At 46.4% G+C, this 23580-nt stretch overlaps 1 protein-coding gene across 4 annotated transcripts in view; it reads right to left on the reverse strand.

The window, feature by feature from the left end:
* Positions 1-3627: 3627 nt before the first annotated feature.
* The window catches only part of LOC147456100 (integrator complex subunit), an 82351-nt gene continuing 62398 nt past the window's right edge, over positions 3628-23580 (reverse strand). Inside the window, exons 4-10 of one of the 4 annotated variants that reach the window (XM_086514667.1) lie at positions 6431-6928; positions 6252-6348; positions 6088-6179; positions 5871-5991; positions 4435-4520; positions 4264-4315; positions 3628-4197 (exon numbers count right to left, since the gene is read on the reverse strand). In XM_086514667.1, coding sequence (XP_086370793.1) covers positions 3646-4197; positions 4264-4315; positions 4435-4520; positions 5871-5991; positions 6088-6179; positions 6252-6348; positions 6431-6928 — 1498 coding nt within the window. In that variant the 3' untranslated portion in view covers positions 3628-3645. Of the gene's footprint in view, positions 4198-4263; positions 4316-4434; positions 4521-5870; positions 6180-6251; positions 6349-6430; positions 6950-23580 lie in introns of all 4 variants that reach the window. The other 3 variants (XM_086514666.1, XM_086514665.1, XM_086514664.1) reach the window with 3 other exon arrangements.

The following is a 23580-nucleotide window of genomic DNA, read 5'->3' on the forward strand; positions in this document are numbered from 1 at the left end:
CCCTGTCCACAAGACATCAATTTTGGGCAAAACAAGTGCACTTGTTTTGCCCAAAATTGGTGCCTTATGGATAAGTTTTTTTTGCAGTTTTTGGGACAAATCCAACACAACATTAGCATTAAGAATACCATTTGAAAGCTAATGACACATCCGGTGATAATTACTTGCCTGTACACTAACCCCTCCATCTGGCAAGTTGGGACCCTTGACATCGTCACAGTAGATAGAGATTGACCCACAAAGCACTTGCACAATCATAGCTTTTAAATTGATCTAATGAACACCATGTCTCTATACCAAATAAAGATTTAAGGCAGCTAATAAAACTCACAATAAACTTGCCCATTCAAAACTAGAAAATTAAATTTCACTGAAGTCCATGTATTTACACCAAATTGTAAGTCAAGATAGGAAAGTACACATGGAACTGATATTATATTGATATATGAAATTACAAAAGGGGTTCATTATAGTCTATAGGTTTTCTATTAGGAGGCACTGTGAAACTTCCTTGTGTCTTGCTTCAACATTAGGAAAAATGAAAGTTAGGACTGAGGCCGCCATGGCTTACATGGGTCTTCCACTCCTAAGGCTTGATTGATAGCTACACGGGCTAAGACCTTGCCACAAAAACCTATACCAAAAGTGGCCATTGCAAGGGATTTTTTTACAAGAAGAACTACTTGCATAGTCTGAGGTATAGTAGACAAGCACAAGAGCTTGTTGACAGCCTTCAAGACCCACAAAGAAAAATGTCCATCAAGGGAGAAGTCCTTGTGGATAATGCAGATGTCGCCTATGGGTAGTTTGCTGATGTAGTTTGCAAGTGCTGCTTTTGGGCCAAAAACATTGCTCTCTCCCATCTTGCAACGAGCTGCCCACACCTCCATGTCCAAAAGATCCTACAAAAGTTTGTGTTAGGAAAATACATGGGGATGGCCAATTACACAAGGAAGACAACTACCGCATGCTGCCTGTTGTTGTCATCCATAGTTGGTGTGAGGTAAAGGTTGAGCGACGATCTCCTCTCACCAACAATGTTTGGGGCATCAGAGTCAAGTGATTCAACATGAAGAGGTTGTTGATTTTCCACAAGGTTGGCTTGGGTTTCCAAGAACTCCTCCTCCATTACGTTTGCTTGCTCTGCAACTGCAATATTTGAAGTGACCAAGGCAACTGTGTCAACAACTGTGATCACTAACTTGCATAGTTTTAGAGACATCATTTGGCATTGTAATATGAATGTCAAATGTCACAAGATTACCTTCAAGGCTTTGTAGAGGTATTCATTTCCCAGTCTTACACATCCACCGCTCGTAGTGGAAGCACATATATGAAGTTGTGAAAACTTTTAAGTACCGTATCCAAAGCCCCTAGCTTGTACGATCACTAACTTGCATAGTTTCAAAGACATCATTTGGTATTGTAATATGAATGTCAAATGTCACAAGATTCCCTCCAAGACTTTGTAAGGTATCCATTTCCCTTTCTTACACATACACAACTCTAGGTGGAAGCATGTATACAAAGTTGTGCAAACTTTTAAGTATTGTATCCCAATACCTGAAGCCCCTAGCTTGCATCAAGATCTATCTCCCTAATGCATACCCTCTATAAATCCCCAATTCTCTCCTAACAAGGATTGTAATGCTTCAAAAGACATATTCTTGCATATAAATATAGTGGGCGTGACATTGAATGGCAAGGCCTTAAATAAATGGACAAAAACATGCATGAGACAACATCGACTTAGACCTACAAACCTAAAAGCCTTCTCAAACTTCAACAAGGAAAGAATGTCAAAAACCATCTTCTCCTTTATGGATAAGATGGATGACAAACATCAGGCTGCAACCACTCCATGCTAAGAAGTGATCGCATGTCAATTCCACTGATCTTACCATAGCAATGCTCAGAGGTGGGCACTATTGCGTGTGTGTAGAAGAAGATTTTGCTTTGCAGTAGCATCAATGGTTGCACACTGGGAAGCATAATGGCACCAATGTCAAATGAAAATCTTGAAAGGTTCCAGAGAGACTTCTTAATTGTTATTGCTCACCAAGTTTGATGGAAATATATTTATATAGACATCAAATGGCCCAAAATAAACATACTAGCATACTTGAACACATAGGTCAACTCAATGCATACTAGCATACTTGAACACATAGGTGAACTCAATGCATATGTCTATTGCAACAACAAAGAGAAGCAATTGTTCTATAGTCTTTGAACCCAAGCAGCCTCTGGTTCCAATGTTGATCCAAGTTGTCACAATCTCGAACATGATGAGTCCCGATGGTTGTAGGTTGCATGAAGACCCAAGCGTCTTTGCGGAACACTTCAAACACCCACTCCCCATTAAAATCTCTGGTGTTGTACAAGATAATCCTTTCTACCTCATCTTTTGGCTTTCTGTGAGTAGTAGAGTATGACATTGCTATAGAGAGGAAGGGCTACAATAAGAGGGTTTGATGGTGGTTTTGAATAGAGGGTAATGGCTGAAAAATACAGATTTTGGTGAAAAAAAATAGATTTTTGACCATCTATTTGGTTAGGGGACCTTATGGAGAGTGAAAAGTGAGATTTAGAGATTTTTGGTTTTTTTTGAAATTTTAGGATTACTTTATGACCACCCATGAAAATGGAAAGAACCCCCCCCCCCTTTTTCTCTTTCTTTCTAGGGGACAAAGCTATAATGAAGAAAACAAATAGGCTCCCATGCCCCCTCCTACCCTACTTTTTTGAGGCTATAATTGTGGCCATCATCCTCTTCCTATCGATCCATGTTTAATCACCCCTTAAACTAAAAGACCCTTTTGGGGTTCATATTTTGCCTAATGGTATTAAGAGCGTTATGAAGATCATCGTATTCATGAAAAGGAAATTAGGTCTCCAAAAATCAATTTTTTTCAGAGAACATCTAAATTGTAAAAGTGAAGGATGTTAGTGTAGGAGATGAAAAGCCTTGTCACATTGAAAAATCATGACTTTTGCACTCTATGTAAGGAGGGTGTCCCCTGTCCCATAAGCATTTTCTTGGAGCTCCTATATCCTCTGTAACATGTACGTATTGAATTTATCTTTTGGAAGCCATTACGAGATAGGTAAATATAATTTAGTGTACAAGTGTTAAAAATTACAAACTTTAGATTATTATCACGTGACAGCTGATCTCCCAAACTACCACACATAACACAAAAATATACCTAAATAAATCCAGGACAAGCTCAGATTCACCTGTGAAGGAAAGTGCAAGGTATAGTCATCCACAAGACATTATAACCATCAGCTCCATCATGCATAGCATTGACTAGATACTAAGACATCCCCATTATCGTCGTCAGTACCCAATAGTAGGTATATATGATCCCACACACCCACACCACACACAACACAAGCATACATCGGTACAAAGATCTACATACTGAGTTTCTGTCATAACTCTAGGGATGCAGAGCAGACTCAGCCATAACAAAACCTGGCACTAAAAGAAGAATTAAATTAGGGAAAATCTAAACAACATACAATATTTGATAGGGCATAAGCACCACATAAGATAGAAAGAATAAACACAAACATCCCTAACTAACCATGTAATTATAAGACATCTCTAAACAAGACCGATTTAGCTCAAAATTCTGACTATATGAAAGTCAAGAAGCTTTTCACTGCGTCAGTAATAAGTTCTCGCATACTTGTATCTTCTGTCTCAATCAGAGTACAATGAGGCCTCAACTCTACCTTGGCAGGAGAGGGGGAGCTTATATCTATACAATATTCACAGAGATTTTCAGCACTTGGATTATCTTGTTCTTTTGAAATTACCTCACAGCATAGGCCATGCTCTTGCAAGATGTTCACAAGTTCAGTGACCGTGACTGATCCCCAGCAGATGTCTTCTCTGACTCTCCCAATGAAGCTAGGACCTTCACCCTCAGGTAACTTTGGTACATCCAGAAGCCATTTTCCTTTATTTTGCTGCACACTCATAGTCACTTGGCTAATAGCAATTCCTGAGTCCAGCTGCTTTGGACGAATGCTACATGCCACCTCTGCAGCCATGTCCGCTTCAACACGATCAGGACCAGGAATAGTCAAGACATCCCACATGTTATAGAAAGCGGTGTTGTCAGTGGAGCCCTTACAATCTCCACCTAAGAGAGGCTCAAGTTTGCCTCTCATCATTTCCGAAACCTGTAAGCAAGCCGTGGGTTAAGAGGCCTAACACCATATTCTTTCGCTGAGGCTATACGATCTTACCAAAGACATCTCAGGCTTCAGCTTCTCTATGATTGCTGATACCTCTGTTTCTCTGCAAAATAATTCACAGTTCAAATTGCAACCACAATATTAAAACCTCTTTTTTTTTTGGGGGGGGGGGCGGGGGGGGGGGGGGGGCGCTTAGAGAGAATTTTAGAATCGAAATCCTACCCAAGTTTCCCTCCCCTGTTGTACTGCAAGACTTTCATTTGTAAAGGCTGAAAAGGAGCCAATGCAAGCTTTGCATTGATTCCAGCCTGCAAAACACTCGAGAAACAAAACCAGCTCACAAAAAGAATACCACACCAACATACCCTGATACTTTCTTGCTACTAGTTTATAACTCCACTGACCATCAGCTCTTATCAACAAATTGCATCTTGAACATCATAAATAGGGGATCAGTCATCAACAGAAAGCATCATAAATCGATCACATATACAAAGCATATTTAAGTTACAACCAGGTGATTTCAATGTTACAGCCAGGTATTTGAGTGATTGGAGCAACAATTTCAGGCATGCAATGAAGGATATGTCTTACTTTGATAGAAGCTTATACTGTGAAAATGCAACACAAGTAACCTAAGTACCTGATTGTAAAATCTACGATCAGATAGATCTGTTAGATATGCTCAGTACTCTAGAAACCACCAATCCATGGTGCTTAGTTGTAAGGCCCTTGTTATGAGGGAATCCATGTGTGAGCTTACATTGGTGGGACCCTGACTTCCAAGTTGGATGAGGTATATCACGTGACCACTGATGGTTGAAACACGACTTTTGTGAGCTTAACCTTTAGGTGGGAAAGATTTGCAAGTAGAAACCGAAGGCATGTAGTATTGGGTTCCTCTCATCGGGGGTCTCAAGAATACTCCCATACTTAATAGCGTCTAAAATAACTAAGCGTTTTAGACGCTATTTAAGTGCCACCCCCTGGATGATAATTACTCATCCAGAGCACACGGTGGACCTAGCCATTAGATATAGTGTCTTTTGACGTAGGATAATCTTGTTTCTTTGTCCATTTTAATGTGTCCATTCAACTGTTTCTTTAGTCCACTGCCCTGTGACATTCAGCATAAAGGTGTACAAAAAATGAATCCATACAGGTGGTTATTAACATGTGGCTGCCATGCACCCTTCAAAGGCTATGCTTTACACATGGCTTGTCTATATGTAAGAGGAAGTTCACAGTCTACAAATGCTTCCACATAGGTGGAGGGTGTTCAAAGCTTAAATTTCATAAAATCAAATGAAATGTTCAAAGACCTCCAAATTACCAATCAGCTATGCTATACATCAAATAATAGTACAAGTTTTTTCTCACAGCCCAATCTAGACCTGCAACTTATATCCCATTTAAAGTTTTTGTCTGTCACCACACCTACCGCATACATGAGTTCATAACCTTTCAGCCTTTGAACACGAGAAGAAATCTGTCATTATGAACTTTCATGTGTGCATGTAAGAATTCAAAGAGCAATTGACTCTTGACATTACGAAACTCAATCACTGACGAAAGTCACTGTCGGAACAAGAAAGGAGAGAGACTCTCGTCACAATTTGCTAAGACCAAAAAATAACCCAAAATAGATGCTTCCAAACCTGAGACAGAACGAGAAGACAGCGAGCATCTTGCCTCCATCTATGTATCAGAGGTACAGCTGGCCCCAACCTGAGACCCCAATTTACAGCAAAAACGACACAAGGCTCTTTCCACAGCTTGCTGCATGAGGATAAGTTAGAATCTCTCACATTGTGTGTGTGAAATAAACCAGCCCCACTATGCAGGAAACCACCTAAAGAAGGACAGAAATCATACATAACTTTTGCTGAGTAAATGGAGGATAATTGATGCAGGCGCTTCTGCTGCAAAAGTTCTACATGACGAAAAAGCGCCTCTCCTGCATACAGCTGATGCTTCAAACATTCGCAAACCCCTTAAACGGAATGTAGGCAGTTGACTATTATTCAATACCAGCACACCTTTTCCTGTCTTTCAGCACACAACCACTCTGGAATCGTGTTTGAATAAACTAAGAGCTCTTCAGCCACCGGCGATATGAAGAACAGAGGAACATCACTAGCGTGACCAAAGAGTACTAAGGCTTTAGTTGTTGAAGGTCGATACTCTCACCTTGACAAGTGAATAACTAGCAGCTTACCTTAGACCCGAATTGTCAAAGGTTTGTGCGATGGCCTCCAAAGCTTCCAAAAATGCTCCGATCCCACTGATTAATACCAACACTGATCCTCCAGAAATGACAGCTTCCGAGATTGCTTCACACACTTGTGGTAGTTCTTGAACCAGATTTACCTCATGCCTTGATTGAGCTTCACCCTGGTCCTGCGTTTCTTCTTCCCCCAAAGAGCACGATGGGATAGCCGCATCAACTTCATTTATGCTATCACTCTTCAAGTCCGTAAACAAAAATATTTCACTAAGAATGTGAGAGTTAACATTAAGAGCCATCGAGTGTCCTGAAGTAAAATGCGAAGCTGAAAAATATGACAGGCGTCTGGCTCCGGAAATGATCCAATTAGAAGCTCCTAATTCGGATCCTGAACTGGATGGCTTTATGCCCAAGCAATCATAGATGCTAACTTCTTCATCATAGTGGAGGCATTGCACTTGTTTCATACAAATCTCTACATCCTCTTTCCTGCATTTCCAAAGTAAAAATCTGTGTGTGTGTGTGTGTGTGAGAGAGAGAGAAATGAAAAATCTGTGTGTGTGAGAGAGAGAGAGAGAGAGAGAGAGAGAGAGAGAGAGAGAGAGAGAGAGAGAGAGAGAGAGAAATGAAATGAAATGTTATTTTAACATCTTCGAAAGGCCAAAATGACCTATGAGACCAAAAGTTACAACTGTAACAGATGTGATACCATGATCTGAGATAAAGCGTAAAAGGAAACATCCTAGATTCTATACACACACATAGAGAGAGAGAGAGAGAGAGAGAGAGAGAGAGAGAGAGAGAGAGAGAGAGAGAGAAATGAAATGAAAATGAAATGTTATATTAACGTCTTCAAAAGGCCAAAATGACCTATGAGACCAATTAGTTACAAAATAGTGAATCTAATACCATGTCTGGGTACAAAAGAACTAGAAAAGAACTAGAAGTGGAACAAAATACTACTACTACTACTACAATCTAAAACTACGTGGGTGTAGCAGCTGATACAATAGGTACCCGGTAAACTGGATGTAACAGTGTGTGAAACAAAGATGGAAGAAATGGTGAGGATCCATCCTCATCTGCACTCTGGATGTCGAGAGAGTATGGCTCGAATCTTCTGTTGTAGTCTCCGTCGATGCTGTGTAGCTCCTCTCCTCAGTCGCGGTCGTCTGTATCTCTGTAGCTCCAATGCTCGGTCGATGAGAGTGCCAGTAGTGGTCGAATGAGTGTGGGACGAGCTCTGCAGTGGTGGCTGCTCCTCTGGCTGTCCCATATCTAGTGAAAAGAAATCTGTAATGTGTCTTTGGGACTGCCTCTCTCTAGCTCTCCCCAGTAAAGTGTCTCTATACCTGTGTAACTCAAGTAGATATAGTCCAAGACATCTCTGATCCTCATAACTCATGACCCTAGATAGAGGACCAAAACCCTCTCTGAATAAGCAGTGGAAACGCCCCCGTATCTCATAGAACACTGTGCAATGACATATGTAGTGCAACTCTGTCTCTGGCTCTCTCTGGCATAATCGGCATATCCTGCTGTCTGCTGGTATCCCTCTGAATCTACCAGTCTTAATCTCGAGCTGATGTGAGGATGTGCGTATCTGACCAATGGCACAACACAAACCATGAGACATATGTGTGTCCATGTAGCTGGGTCGAATCACAAACCCATCTCCTGTGAGGTGGAGAAGATGCTCTCTATAGAAAGCCATCTTCGTGCTCAACTCCTGAGGCGGCTCTATCCATGTCCTCCTGGTGTCGAGCTGGATCAGGTCCTGACGAATGAGTCTAGTGATCTCCACCCGTGTAAGAGACAGCGAGGGTGCCTGAAGAGAATACTGGAGAGGGTGGTGCGCACACACGCATGTTGGTGGATGGGGTGGCAGGTGTAGCAGCAACTGCTGGTTGGGGCACGCAGAGCTGGGATGTGTGCTCAACAATACCCTGCAAACAGTACTGTTAGGCGGCACACACGATAACAAGTCTTGAGTTCAACTCTCCTCGCCTCATAGATCTATAAGGTCTCTTGGGATAGTTTCCTACAACGTTAAAATTCTCTTCTTCTTCTTCCTCTCTCTCTCTCTCTCTCTCTCTCTCTCTCTCTCTCTCTCTCTTCTTCTTCTTCTTCCTCTCTCTCACCCCAATCTCTTGCAGTTGCTATTGAAGAGTTTTTTGCTACACACTTTGGCATGTCAGGAATCATGGCTTATGGTGCACATCGAGTTGGAAAACAAGGAGTCCCTCGCTCGGGAGAAAGACCTATTGTATGTACCATGGCTGATGAGGTAAAGAGAAAGATCATCCTTGACAATGGTTGGATCTACCTCACAGGAACAGGTTGTAATGTATATGAGGATCGCACTATTATGCAACAAAATGTACGTCGCAAAGCATATGAGGAAAGAAGCAAGAAGGTTAAGGTATCACCTCAAGAAGAAAAGCCACTTAAGGAGGATGCAAGTCCACCCAACAAATAGGGACACATGATCTATGAGACCAACTCACGCTTGCGAATAAGCTTTTGGAATTGTAACGGGTATCCATGGAATGCGGGAATTGGCATTGATGAGCTTACCAATGACTCCGATGTGATACTTCTTATCGAAACATGGGAGCATGATGCGCAACGAATTCTTGGATTTGACAAATACGATGTGCATTCTTTGATGTGGGCCAAAAATGCAAAGCAACGAAGAGGCCAAGGAGGCGTAGCATGTATGACCAACAAGGGTTTGAAAGATGTTTCCATTGTCAAAGAAGATAAGTATAAACGCTACTTATGGCTGAAAATCAGCCCACCAAATGGTCAAGTCATGTTTGTGGCCGGTTGCTACATTCCTCACTATGACTCCAACTTTTATGCTTGCTTGAATATGGATAGAGATCAGCCCTTTGTTGAACTAGAGAAAGACATTGCTCATTACAAGGATCAAGGTGAAGTCATTGTTTTTGGAGACATGAATGCTCGCACAAATATGTTACAACACGACACACAACAAGTAGACATGCCGCATGTCTCAAGAAGAATGGATGACTCATACATGTATAATCGAAGTTCTAATGATGCAAAAGAAGTAGATCACTATGGAAAGTCACTTCTACATATGTGCAATAGTACCGGAATGCTCATTGCAAATGGTGTATCTCTATGGCAAGGCACCAATGACTTTACATGTAGAAAGCACAACGGTGCTAGCGTGATTGACTATATGTTGTTCTCGGAAGCCACTCTAGAATGCATACAAAGCTTTACACTTGGTGAATGGAATCCGGAATCGGATCATAGGATGTTATGTATTGACGTCAAGTGTGGTAAACGGCCCGAGCATGTAGCCTCCAATCATGATGTGAATCATTTGTACCTACGTCTAGACTTCAAACGAGCACTTATATATGTTGATATGGTGGACCAAATGTTAAGCATGATAGAGCATCAAGAGAGCCCAACATTAGAATGCAAGTGGAAAGTTTTCAAAGAAGTAATTTTCTCTTGTGCGAAGGAATGCTTTTCGGTGAAACACATGTCTTGCAAGAGGTCTAAGAAGGGTAGCACCAAGAAGAAATGGTTTGACATGGAATGTAGTCAAGCCCGAAAACACTTGCTAAGATTGGATGCAATCAAAGACAAGGAAGTTTACTTGGAATGTTCACACATACAAAGCACTTGTTCAAAAGAAGAGGAGAAGGTGGGAAGTCGAAAAACAACTTCTTTTAGCACAAGAGAAAGCACATGCATGTGGCAAGTTTTGGCAAAATCTAAAAGGCAAGCGCATTGAGAGCTTTGGTGACTTGACTCTTGAGGATATATATATGCATTGTAAGAATCTCTATGAGCAACCCAATGTTGATAAGATGGAGTGTTGTAGCTCCCTTCCGTTTATGTCTCCCTTCTTTACCATTGAAGATGTATGCCGCGCGCTTGAGAAACTTGCTACTCGCAAGGCAGGTGACATTCAAGGTGTCAAGGCTGAAATGATTAAATGGACAAGCAAGAAAACACGATATTGGATATGCGATATGTTTAACCTTGCACTTCAGTATGGCATGCCTCATGATTGGAGTGCAAATTGGATCAAACCTTTGCACAAAGGAGGAGATGTAAACAATGTGAACAACTATCGCACTATAATGGTTGGTTCTTTAATGGCAAAGTTATTTGGATGTATCATGGAGATGAAGATAAGTGAATGGGCTGAAAAGAATGGCAAACGTGCACTTGGCCAAGCAGGTTTTCGAAAGCATCATAGCACTATTGATCACCTTGTCACTCTTCGAGTTCTTATGGAAGCGTCTCGATTGAAAGGAAAAAAGTTGTATTGTTGCTTTGTGGATTTCAAGAAAGCTTTTGACATGGTACCGCGAGGAAATCTTTGGAGACGTATGCAAAGCCTTCAAGTGCCGAGAGAATTTATGCATGCAGTCTTTCGCATCTACCAAAAAGTGATATGTCGATTACGTATGGGAGATGGAATTTCAGAATTTTTTGCAAGCACTATTGGTGTCAAACAAGGATGCCCACTTTCCCCAACCCTCTTTGGGCTACTCATTGATGAATTGGAATGCATGGTTCTTGACTTTATGCAGCAAGAAGGCATAGAAGAGGTTAAGATTGGAAATGCGGTGATCATGCTTTTGCTTTATGCAGATGATGTAGTGCTCTTGACACATACCTTAGAAGATGCACAAAAGCTTATGAGTGTCTTGGAACGCTTTTGCCTACATAGCGGGCTGATCGTGAATGGATCCAAAACCAAAGTTATGCTTGTAAAGACCCTCAATGATGAAAATCCATGCATTGTATATAACAATGAGAAACTTGAAGTGGTAGATCACTTCAAGTACCTTGGCCTTGAGGTTCCATCCAATCATAAATGGAAGGATTGTGCAATGTGTCGCTTGGAAGCCGGAAAGAGGGCCTATTATGCATTTGAGAACATGTGCAATGCAGGAGAGATCAAGTGTTGGGCTCTCAAAAAGTACCTCTTTGACACATTGGTGACACCGGTGCTTCTTTATGGAGTGGAGGTGTGGGGTGGAAGCATCGGGAAGTCTACTTGGAAAGAGTTTGAGAATGTCCAAAAGCGTTTTCTCACCAACTTTCTCCAAGTAAAGACACAAACACCCTACATGCTCTTACTTCTTGAGTCCGGATTGCTTCCCATTGAGGTCTTGGGCATGCAAAGGGTTGTGGAGTACATGCGTAAGACACAACGTAGCCCTTTGCATCGACTTCCTAGAATCGCATATGAAGCAAGTCAAATGGTTCAAAAGACATGCAATAGCAAAATACTAAGTTCGGGGTGGATGCTTGATATCAAGAAATGGTTTGGAAGATGGGATGCATGTCACTTGGTCAAGGATGCGTCGATCGACTCCCAAGTTAATGAGGCCTTCTTACAACGCCAATGTATCACGGCTTGGGAGAAATCCGGAGGTTCTCGCTTCAGCCATTACACCACACACGTTGCCCCAAACTACAAATCTCTCTTCTTCTCGGAACGAGGTAACCGAACCCATTCCTACATCCTTGAGCCCATCCCATTGAGTGCGATCCGCACCATTGCCTCCATTCGTCTTAGCTCCCATTCTCTACGCTGCGAGACAGGACGTTGGGGCACTGGCGAGGAGTGTCATCGACTTTGCACCTTATGCCCTCGTCAAGTGCGAGAGAGTGAGTACCACACACTACTTGAGTGCTCAGCTTTTGACCACATAAGGTCCTCTTTTCCCTATATATTCAGCCATGATCTCTCCCTACATACCTTCCTCTCCCAACCACGATGTGGACTCTCTATTGCGACGCTCATTTCAGCCATTTTTGAGCATCGAGAGTCACTTATGAACTCCACTCACACCACGTGACATGTTCATTTGGTCCCATAGGTCATATTTGACCTCCCAGGACGATAATAGAACTCTCTCTCTCTCTCTCTCTCTCTCTCTCTCTCTCTCTCTCTCTCTCTCTCTCTGCGCACACACAGAGAGAGCCTGATGAATGGCGAGACTAACCAGTCTCAAAGACGGATTACAGACTTCTTCAGAGCAGACACGGGACAGCCGCAAGAGCCACTCCCATAGCAGAGCTCCCCCTCCCCCCCCCCCCCCCCCCCCCTCCCCCGTCTCACACCAGAGGCACATTGATTGACCGAGCGATTGAACTGGGGAAATCCAGGCGCCCACGACTGCGCAGGACTACACAACATCGACGGAGGCTTCGTCAAAAGATTCAGAGCACGCTAGCCAGGCATGCACAGTGCCCGGTCAGACTACTAACCATGGAGGAAATTGATGAGATCCGCCAACGACCGATGCTAGATCTTTTGTGATTCAGCTATCCCAACTAGCCGCCCATTCTTGCTTAGTTTTTCGGATTAGCTCACATCGACCCATCTAGAATCCCATAATATATATCTTTGTTTTGTATTGTTGATTAGGTTATTTTGTTACTCTGACTTTGTATCAGATCCACCACCTTGTAACTTTCTGGTCTCATAGGTCACTATGGCCTTTTGAAGACGTTAATATAACATTTCATTTCATTTCTCTCTCGCCTTGCACTTGAGTCCTCTCGACAGTTAGCCATGCAGGGAGATACAGCATGCTGGTATGGGGAGATGACATCATGGTTTCAGCCGCATGGGTTCAACATAGACAGATTGCCTCCCTTCCAGTACTCACTGGATGTGCCCTCTCTGACTCTTACATAGTCCGAGATCACAAGGCTCATTCGCCAGGACTTGACTCAGCTAGACACCAAGAGGACATGGATTCAGCGAGCACAGGAGCTGGGCACAAAGATGGCTTTCTACAGAGAGCATCTCCTCCAGCTTACAGAGGATGGTTTTGTGACGAGGCCCAGATACATGGACACCCACTTGTCTCATGGGATACGATGTGCTATTGGCCAGATATGCACATCCTCACACCAGCTGTGGATTGAGACTGGGAGATACAGCGGAGCACCAGCAGAGGCCAAGACATGCCCCCTGTGTGACATCAAGCCTGAGACAGAGTTGCACTACACATGCCACTGCCACGTCTACTACGAGATACGAGGCCGCTTCCATTGCTTGTTCAGAGAGGGCTTTGGACCATTCTCTAGAGTCATGCAGTACGAGGATCAAAGATGCCTGGGTTTGTTTTTGCTCGAGCTGCGCAAACACAGAGAGAGCCTAATGAGAGGAGAGGCTAGCCAGTCTCAAAGACAGATCACAGACTTCTTTACAGCTGCCACTGGACACCCGGAGGAGTTACTACCACAGCAGAGCTCGTCGCCTCACACGAGAGGCACACTGATCGACCAAGCGACTGAGCTGGGGAGATCCAGACGCCCACGACTGCGGAGGACTACACAGCATCGACGGAGGCTGCATCAGAGGATTCGGATCACTTTGGCTCGACATGCAAGACGCCCGGTCAGACTACTGACCATGGAGGAGATTGATGAGATCCGCCAGCGACCGATGCTGGATCTCCTGTGATCTAGCTATCCCAGCTAGCTGTTTAGCTGCTTAGTTCACACCTAGCAGTTCATGATTCCATAGTATTTTATTTTGTCATTGTTGTCATTGTCATCTTGTTACTCTGACTTTGTATCAGATCCACCACATTGTAACTTTCAGGTCTAATAGGTCACTTTGCGTTAATATAACATTTCATTTCATTTCATTTTCTCTCTCTCTCTCTCTCTCTCTCTCTCTCTCTCTCTCTCTCTCTCTCTCTCTCTCTCTCTCTCTCTCTCTCTCTCTCTCTCTCTCTCACGCAGCCTCTCTCCCCCCCCCCCCCCCCCCCTCCCCCCCCCCCCTGCCTTCACGCAGCCCCAGCCTCCTCTCTCTCGCAGCCCCCCTCCAGCCTCCCCCTCACGCAGCCCCTCCCTCCCCCTCACGCAGCCATCTCTCTCTCTCTCTCTCTCTCTCTCTCTCTCTCTCTCTCTCTCTCTCTCTCACACACACACACACACACACACACACACACACACACACACGGATACATACCCACACACACACTACACACATACACGCATACACACACGTACTCCCTCTCTTCCCCTTCTCCCCTCTTCTTCACAATATGAAGAGAGGGTAGTTACGAAGACAACCATGTCTTCCCCCATCATCAAGACGCCGACATCGACAATGAAGACAACCTTCATGCTCACGAACAAGAGGCTTGCACAATTGGAGAAGGACATGAGAGAATGGCGGATGGAGAGAGAGATATGGAGGGAGGAGAAAGCCACCTTCATCAAGCTATGGAACGAAGAGAAGGAGGACATGAGAGCGGAAATCCAAAATCTCAAAGAGGAGAAGGAGAGAAGGGAACGGGAGAACGAGAAGGAGAGGGAGAGATGGAGGAAAGAGCAAGAAGAGATGAAGGCACAAATCGATCTCCTTCATGCTTCCATCACATCCCTCACTCCCGAGGAAGGAGAGATTAAAGAGGAGGCTAAGGAAGCCCTCAAGGAGGAGATCACCAAAGCCCTCACCGCAAGCATTGAGGACAAATTAGAGGCCACCAAAGAAGGATGGGTCGAAGTGGTCAAAAAGAACATCAAGAAGGTAGCAAGAGAGGAAGCCCATCGAGGAGGAGAAGATGCGACAAGCTCGCCGTCTCAATGTGCGAGTGACCGGCATCAAAGAAGAAGAAGGGTCTACACCCGAGAGCGATGGGAAAGCTTTATGCAAGAAAGTGGGATACAAGGAAGAAGAGATCCCTTTCTCCAAAGTTTGGAGAGCCGGCAAAGATCCAAAGAAGAGAGCTCTCATCCTCCAATTCGCCTCCGAGGAGTCTCGAAATTCCTTCCTCCGAAAGAGGGTCATCTTGAGAGGGCTAGAAGGCCCCCCGATTTATCTTGATGATGACCTCACAAAGATGCAACAAGATCACCGTCGTGCGTGCATGCCTAGAGTCCACCAAGCCCGCAAAGAAGGGAAGAAGGCAGTATATCGAGATGGTAGGGTTATCATTGATGGCAAGACCATCGCATAGGGACTCGCGGCCTGTGGGACACACGAGGAGATTCATGTCACGGTTTGGAATTGCAATGGAGACCTATGGACACACCCAGAGAGACTTGAGGAGGTGATGAGAGGTCGAGACATCATTCTACTTACAGAGACACACGAGAGCCCAGAGAGAGGGTTACCACAGATACATGGATTCCAGTGGGAGTATCTACATCGGGGATGTATGCACCAGCACACCACTCGCGGCTTAGGAGGAGTGGCCATACTCTTTAGACAGGGGCTTCACAGCAGACTATAGATTGTTGCCCGGGACCCACAGGCCCGCTACATGTGGATTCGCCTCGAGCTCTCACGAGACTGGATCGTCTACATTGCCCTTTGCTACTTTGCTCCCACAGGCTCCAGATTCGCCCCTATTGAGTTGGAGTCACCGTACGCATGCCTCACGGAGGAGATTATGGAGTACTCCACACTGGGTGAAGTCTTCCTTATGGGAGACTTCAATGCTCGTACGCGCAGTGAGCAGTGTGAGGCATATGACCACGAGGACCCAGAGGCACTACACACTCTAGATGAGGAGGCTACTATGAGAGATACAGCAAACAGAGCTCCAGTCACAGCCTACGGACGACATCTACTTCGACTTGGCTCCCAGCACCGTCTCGTTATTTATAACGGGATGGTCCAGTGGCCCACCTCAGGGGGCCTGACTTGTATGCCACATGGAGTTGCAGAGGGAGGGGGGAGTACAGTCGACTATATTCTGGGACCCAGGGAGGCTACACACCTTATCACATCCTTCACCATTCCACCCATACCCATCGGAGCCGACCACACATACCTCTCTTTCTCCATCACCGGAGATACCATCCCACACAGCTCCACAGCACACACTCCACACACCACCATCCATTTCACACATGAGCTAGGCCTCTCTTTACTCGGCCGAGGTCGAGCATGGCCTATGCCTCCTCCACCCATCCACACCACTCTCAGTTCTCACATCACATATCTCTTCCGTTCTCCACACTTCAGCTATTAGCTCTTTTCCACACACCACTCACACAGGACGCACTCCCCCCCCCGGGACTATGCCTCAGAACCGCTGGTATGATGATGAGTGCAGTGAGCTATACCGACGCCTCAGTGCACGGCGAGCCTTAGGAGAGATCACAGAGAGAGAGGCCAGACGGCATACGAAGACGCTGACACGCCAAAAGCGGCGAGCATTCGAAGAGGCACAGGAGCTTGAGCTATACCGCCTATTCATGAGCATGGATAGCGCGACGGCATGGCGCACCGTGCGCGAGCCACGTCTGACTACAGCTATTGAGGATCCACAGATATGGCATGATTATGCAGAGCGACTTTATGAGGTGCCAGGGCAGCCTCCTATCCCACAGCCACACGAGCCACGCCCCACGTGCTCCTCCTTCTTTACAGCAGAGATGGTAGAGAGGGCCATACGCCGCATGCAGCACAGACGATCAGCTGACCATACTGAATTACAGAGTGAGCACATCATTTATGCGGCCTCCACTATAGCCCCGTTGATTGCACATGTCTTCAACCGGGCTATAGGGGAGGGCTTCCCAGAGGAGTGGACACAGCACACCATAGTGCCTATCCACAAATCTGGCGACACCCTGGACCCAGAGAACTACAGGACTATCATGATTGGCCACACGATGGCCAAGCTATATGGAGCAGTACTTGAGGCACAGCTCAGCTGCTACGCAGAGATCGAGGGTTTACGAGCTCCAGGCCAGGCAGGTTTCAGACGAGCTTTCTCCACCACTGATCACATCTTCGTTCTGCGCTGCCTCATTGATGGGGCAAAGGCGCGGAAGAAGAAGCTTTACTGCTGCTTTGTGGATTTCCGCAAGGCCTTTGACACAATCCCACGCGAGAGACTCTTCCAGCGCCTTCACAGCATTGGGGTACCAACAGAGATGATTTGGACCATATATGCTCTCTACGAGAGGGTGACGGGTCGAGTTCGTTGCCCAGGCGGTTTTTCAGAGACCATTGCTAGCACCATTGGTGTTAAGCAAGCATGCCCACTCTCCCCGACACTCTTTGGGCTCTACATCGACGAGATCTCCAACTACATACTGTGAGCAGGAGGAGAGGGGAGCGACTTGGCAGGTACTCCGATCCACATCATGTTATATGCTGATGATATTGTGTTGATTTCGGAGTCACCCGAGGGCTTGCAACGCCATCTTGAGGCCTTGGACGAATTCAGCACACACAGGGGGTTGACTGTGAACCTTGGCAAAACCAAGGTTATGATCTTTCACACATCCAGTGCAGTGAGGAGCGCTGCCACCTTCACAACAACAGGAGGACAGGTTGATGTAGTCACCTCCTATGTCTACCTTGGCATCACATTCACCAGCCTACCAGGACCCTTCACTATGAGGCAGGCTGTTGCTGACAGGCTCACCCGAGGATATCCAGCTCTGGCCATGCTAGAGCGGAGATGCCACCAGGCACACTTTCAGGAGCCCCGCACGAAGGGGTGGCTTTTCGACACCTTAGTCACCCCGGCCTTGATGTACTCGGCGGCAGTATGGGCACCAGGATTGACAGCTGACCAATGGACACAGCTTGAGAGGCCACAGGTATGTATGATCTCACGCTTGCTCCGCAGCAAGGAGACAGTGCCACATGACATTATTAGAGCCGAGCTCGCCACACCACCTATGGTTGTAGAGGCACTATTCCAGACAGTCTGCTTCATCCAGAGGATGAGAGAGCTACCTCCTGACAGACTTACTCGTAGAGCATTTGAGGCAGCTATACAGCTATAAGAGAGTGGGCATGAGAGAGCATGGTACTCACAGGTCAAAGCATGGTTTGAGGGACACGGTCTTGACATGGAGAGCCTACCACCATTCCAATACGACCCCCACTCACCATATGTTCACCTCTCTCGCAGTGAGAGGAACTTGGTATTGAGACAGGATCTGTGGCAGCTATACACTAGGAGAGTCTGGGAGTCACCTGGCTTGGGGACGAGGATGTCAGATTACAGAGACCAGTTTCTCACCATATTGTCTGGGGGGTTCATACAGAGACCACGCTACATGGACACATATATGCCACATAGCTCACGGGTGGCGATTGGTCAGCTGAGAGTGGCTTCACACAGGTTAGAGATTGAGATCAGGAGACATATTGGTGTTCCCAGGGAGGAGCGAGTCTGCAGAGCCTGCACAGAGGAGGTGGAGAGTGAGGAGCACTTTGTATGTAGATGCAGAGCATACACTGAGATCAGAGGCAGGTATGAGGCCTTATTCAGAGGACAGCCCACTCTCCGAGAGATCATGGACTCTCGAGATCAGAGACAGCTCGGACGTTTCTTACTAGAGATACAGAGCCATCGGGACACACTACTACAGCCACACACAGCTACACAGACAGAGGGGAGACAGTCGCAGCTCACAGACTTCTTTCAGAGGATTGCCGCCCCTCCCTCACCAGACACTCAGAGGGGAGTGACACTCCCACAGGCGGAGGTGAGCCGAGCTAGACGACGACCACAAGTCACAGGCTACAGGGGCGCGAGCTCCCACCACCGACAGATCGAGGAGATCCGAGCCCGGGAGCGCCGTGCCACTGAGGAGCGAGTGGCTCAGATGAGGGCCGACCCGACAGCTTTCATCCGGGTAGCCTTGGCACCAGACCCGCCCATGTACCACATCTTACATCCCCCCATTAGTACAGGATGGAGCTAGATAGCTTGATGCATTCTCATGATTGTACTACCTTGAGCATATAGACATGCATATACCCCTAGAGATAGAGCTCCATCCCTCCTCAGATACTCCACTACCTACATTCAGTTCAGTTTTGTTTCATTTGTCTTTCCGATAGACGGATGACATACACACCATGTACATTTGATTTGTCTCATAGGCCGATTTCGGCCTGACATAGACGTTAAAAATCTTTCTTTCTTTCTTTCTTTCTCTCTCTCTCTCTCTCTCTCTCTCTCTCTCTCTCTCTCTCTCTCTCTCTCTCTCTCTCTCTCTCTCTCTCTCTCTGTGTGATTACAACAGAGCTAATACTCTCCTCACACTAGAGGCACGCTGATCAACCAAGCGACTAAGCTCGGCGCCCACGGCTGAGGAGGACTACACAACATCGACGGAGACTACATCAGCGGATTCGAGTCACCCTGGCCCGATATGCATGACCCCCGGTCAGACTACTAACCATGGAGGAGATTGATGAGATCCGCCAAAGACCGACGATGGACTTCCTATGATCCTGATGAGGATTGTATCTCTCTCTCTCTCTCTCTCTCTCTCTCTCTCTCTCTCTCTCTCTCTCTCTCTCTCTCTCTCTCTCTCTCTTTGTACACCCACTCTTATTAACATGACCCTCGAAGAGGAACAAAGGAGGATGCGGGCTCTACATGTGAGGGTAACTCGCCTCAAGGACATAAACAATGTGGAAAAAGAGGTCACAAGCCTCACATCCATGAAGGGGGTGGACAAGCCTTCACACACAAAGGCATGGAGAGTGGGCAAGAAGAGTGATGGCCCGGGAGAATCTTCAAAAGGGAGAGCTCTCATACTACGCTTCCCCTCCTTGGAAGAGAAGAAGGAATTCTTGAAAAAGAGGCATACTCTTAAGAAGACAGGTATTTTCCTCGGTGATGATCTCACTCTCTCACAGCTTGCGCATATGAGAGAAGTAATGCCAAAGATTGCGGCGGCAAGGGAGAAGGGAAAGATGGCCTTTTACAGAGATGGTCCGATGGAGATTGTAGAGCGGCGCTCTACATGATGGTGTGAGACCTATGGGACCACATTGAAGATGGCTACTTGGAATTGTAATGGATCTCTTAGGTTGGACGTCGGTGCCTTCGAGGACAGTTTCAGAGATAGGGACATCGTTTTCTTCTCAGAGACTCATCAAGCCCTTGGAAAGCTTATGCCACATGTGGTGAGACACAGATGGGAAACAACCCACAGGACAGTCGCGAGATCTGAGCATGGGAGTAGAGGTTCAGGAGGAGCAGCAGTGCTATTTAGGGAGGAGTTACAAACACTACTACATATTAATGATCATGCTAGATATATTTGGGTGAGGCTGAGAGCTGACGCAGGCTGATTTCTTGGAAGAGGATCTCACTCATGCCCAAATCGCACATAGAAAGGAATGCATGCCATGTGTGATGGAGGCTCGAAAGGCAAATAAATGAGCTGTTTATAGAGATGGGAAAGTAATTTACAGCGAGAAACGGAGCACATAACAGTGCGCGACCTATGGGACCATGCTTAGCTTTGCTGTATGGAACTGTAATGGATGTAGGCGTTTTTAAAGAGACGTACGAAGGCACGAATATTATCTTGTATACAAAAACACACCAGCATGGGACGAGCACCTTGCCCACAGTCCCGGGGTACAGGTGGGAGTCAGTGGCAAGGAAGAGACCTTGCGGAAATACCTCGAGAGGATCAGGAGGGGTGGCTGTTACTTTACAGAGAGGAACTGCACCATATCATACAGGTTATGGGAAAGGATGAACATGCCCGCTATATGTGGATTAGAGTGCAGGCAGAAGACCACCGTCCATGGTACATTGCAATATGCTGCTTTGCACCCTCAAATGCTGCCTATGCTGGTCCGAATGGGCAGTCCCGCTTGCTGGGGACTTTAATGCACGGACAGAATCGTTGCAAGCTTCCTTTTTTGAAACCTCTACAACTGATTTCGAGAATATGATAATGTGGATCTCGGGATTGAGAGAGTCTTGCAAGGTAAAGGCAATTGCGCATCATATGGCAAATATCTTTTAGAGACGGGGGCTACGCATGGACTAGCCATTCATAATGGCATAGCCAGATGGCCACGCTCAGGAGGAGTTACATGTTATACACACTACAATGGCTCCATCATGGTGGACCATGTACTTGCACCGCTTGACCTCATCCCACGCATTCGGGAGCTTTCAGTGTCACCGAGACTTATCTGGGCTGCTAATGATCATGCATATTTGTCTTTTACAATAGATTGTCGCTACTCTATACAATCCATGGCTACCGAAAGTCCCATTGACAGAGTTGACGCAATAACTTATAGATGCTCTTCATGCAGCTGCAAATATAGCCTTTTTCCACTCTCGTACTGCGAGAAGAGAAAGTAAGGTTACTAGACCCCGAAATAGCTGGTATGACGATGAATGTCGAGAGATGAGGACCAAACTTCACAGAGAGGTAGCGGTAAGGATCATTTCACGGCACCTTGTAATTCGAAAGAAGCGAAGCATTCTAGCCCACCTTGAGCAAGAACTATGAGTTGTTCTTAAGTCGGAACTCCAATGAAGCATGGCGGCTCTTTGAAGATCAGCGAGCTCCCATACCCATTACCTCTACGCAGACTTGGGGGCATTATGCGACTAGTCTATATACGGTACCAGATCAGCCCCCTCTACCATTACCATAGGGCATAGTCACAAGGGATGCGTCAGGGGATGGGACCCGGGGCTCAAATGGATTTTTAGTGTAAAAAAGAGGGCGAGACGGCAAGTGGGGAAGGGAAGCCCAAAAATGGGCATCCCCTGTGACTATGCCATCGGGGCCTCGTCCTCAGATCAGTACCTTCTTTACTGAGAGCATGATACACACAGCCATTGATAGACTACATACAGGCAGAGCATATGACCACGAGGGGCTGGTTGCTAAACATTCGCGGCATGCACAAGGTACACTGGCACGTTTGCTAGCAAACATGTTTAACAGAGCTGTAGTTGAGGGCTTCCCGAGAGTTGGAGCTCTAACATCCTTGTGCCAATATTCAAGACGGGGGATCCTACGTCACCTAGTAACTATCGCACAATCATGATATGCCATACATTGGCTAAGCTTTATGCTTTTGTGCTTGAACAGGAGCTCGGTCGTTGGGCAGAGAAAGAGGGTGTAAGAGCACGTGGGCAGGTTGGATTCACCAGAGGTTTTGCTACCCTTGATCACATATTTACTCTTCGAGCCATCATCGAGGAGGGTCGAGCGTGTGGGCAGCGTATCTCATTGCTTTGTCGACTTCCACAAAGCCTTCGACACAATGCCTAGAGCAAGGCTGATGCACAGTCTGTATGATCTTGGTGTCCCAGGTGAGATTACATGGGGTATCCTTGCACCATGCGAGACAATAACAGGTAGAGTGCATACATCTAAAGGCCTCTCAGAGATTATCGACTCTAACATTGGAGTGAAACAGGGCTGTCCACTCTCTCCTACTCTTTTTGGCATGTACATTGATGAGGTTTCAGATTATATTGATAGAGATGGAGACAAAGGTGCATTGTTGTCAAGGACATGGATACCCCTGTTGTTGTATGCAGATGATCTTGTGCTCATTTCCGAATCAGAGAAGGGTTACAGAGCCAGCTGGATACATTGGAGAGATACGCACATGATAGAGACTTGTCTGTGAACCTCAGCAAGACCAAGGTGATGATTTTTAATACTACAGCACAATGGGAGAGGGCATCAGCGCCAACGTTTCTATATGGCGAGGAAGTGGAGCTGGCTGAGAACTACACTTACTTGGGGGTTGTTTTCACACGACCCTCCTTCCCCATGAGAGAGGCAGCGGCCTCTAGACTCGCACGAGGATATGCAGCCCTCACAAGTCTGGAGCAGACGTGTTCACTACTACATTTCCAAGAGCCCCGAACTAAGCTATGGCTGTTTGATACGCTGGTGGCATCCACACTATTGTATGGAGTTCAGATTTGGGGATCTAGTCTTGACCACCGCAGGCGGTTTGGAGAAACCTCTGACGGGTGAAGGGTGATGGAGGAACCACTTGTCACTATGATCTCCAAGCTGATCCGATGCAAGGCAGCAATACCCCATGAGATTGTTAAAGCAGAATTGGCAGCTCACTCCGATGGTGGTTATTGCTCGCCGCTGCTATCGCTCGCCCCTGTCGCCCCCTCTCGCCCTCGCGCTGCCCTGCTGCGAGCAGCCCCAGCCTGCTCTGCTGCGCGCTGCGCCCTGCCCCTGCCTATAGCTGCGCGCTGCTATGACCAGCCAGCACGTTTTGCTCAGCCACTCCCCCTCGCCACCGCTGCTCGCCATTGCCGCCTCCCCCCCTTCGTTCGCTGCCCCCAGCCCCCACACACTTTGTTCTCCCCTCCCCCCCCCCCCCC

The sequence above is a fragment of the Adiantum capillus-veneris genome, chromosome 6 (genome assembly GCF_014529385.1).
Source record: "Adiantum capillus-veneris isolate H3 chromosome 6, ASM1452938v2, whole genome shotgun sequence".
Taxonomy (NCBI): Eukaryota; Viridiplantae; Streptophyta; class Polypodiopsida; order Polypodiales; family Pteridaceae; genus Adiantum; species Adiantum capillus-veneris.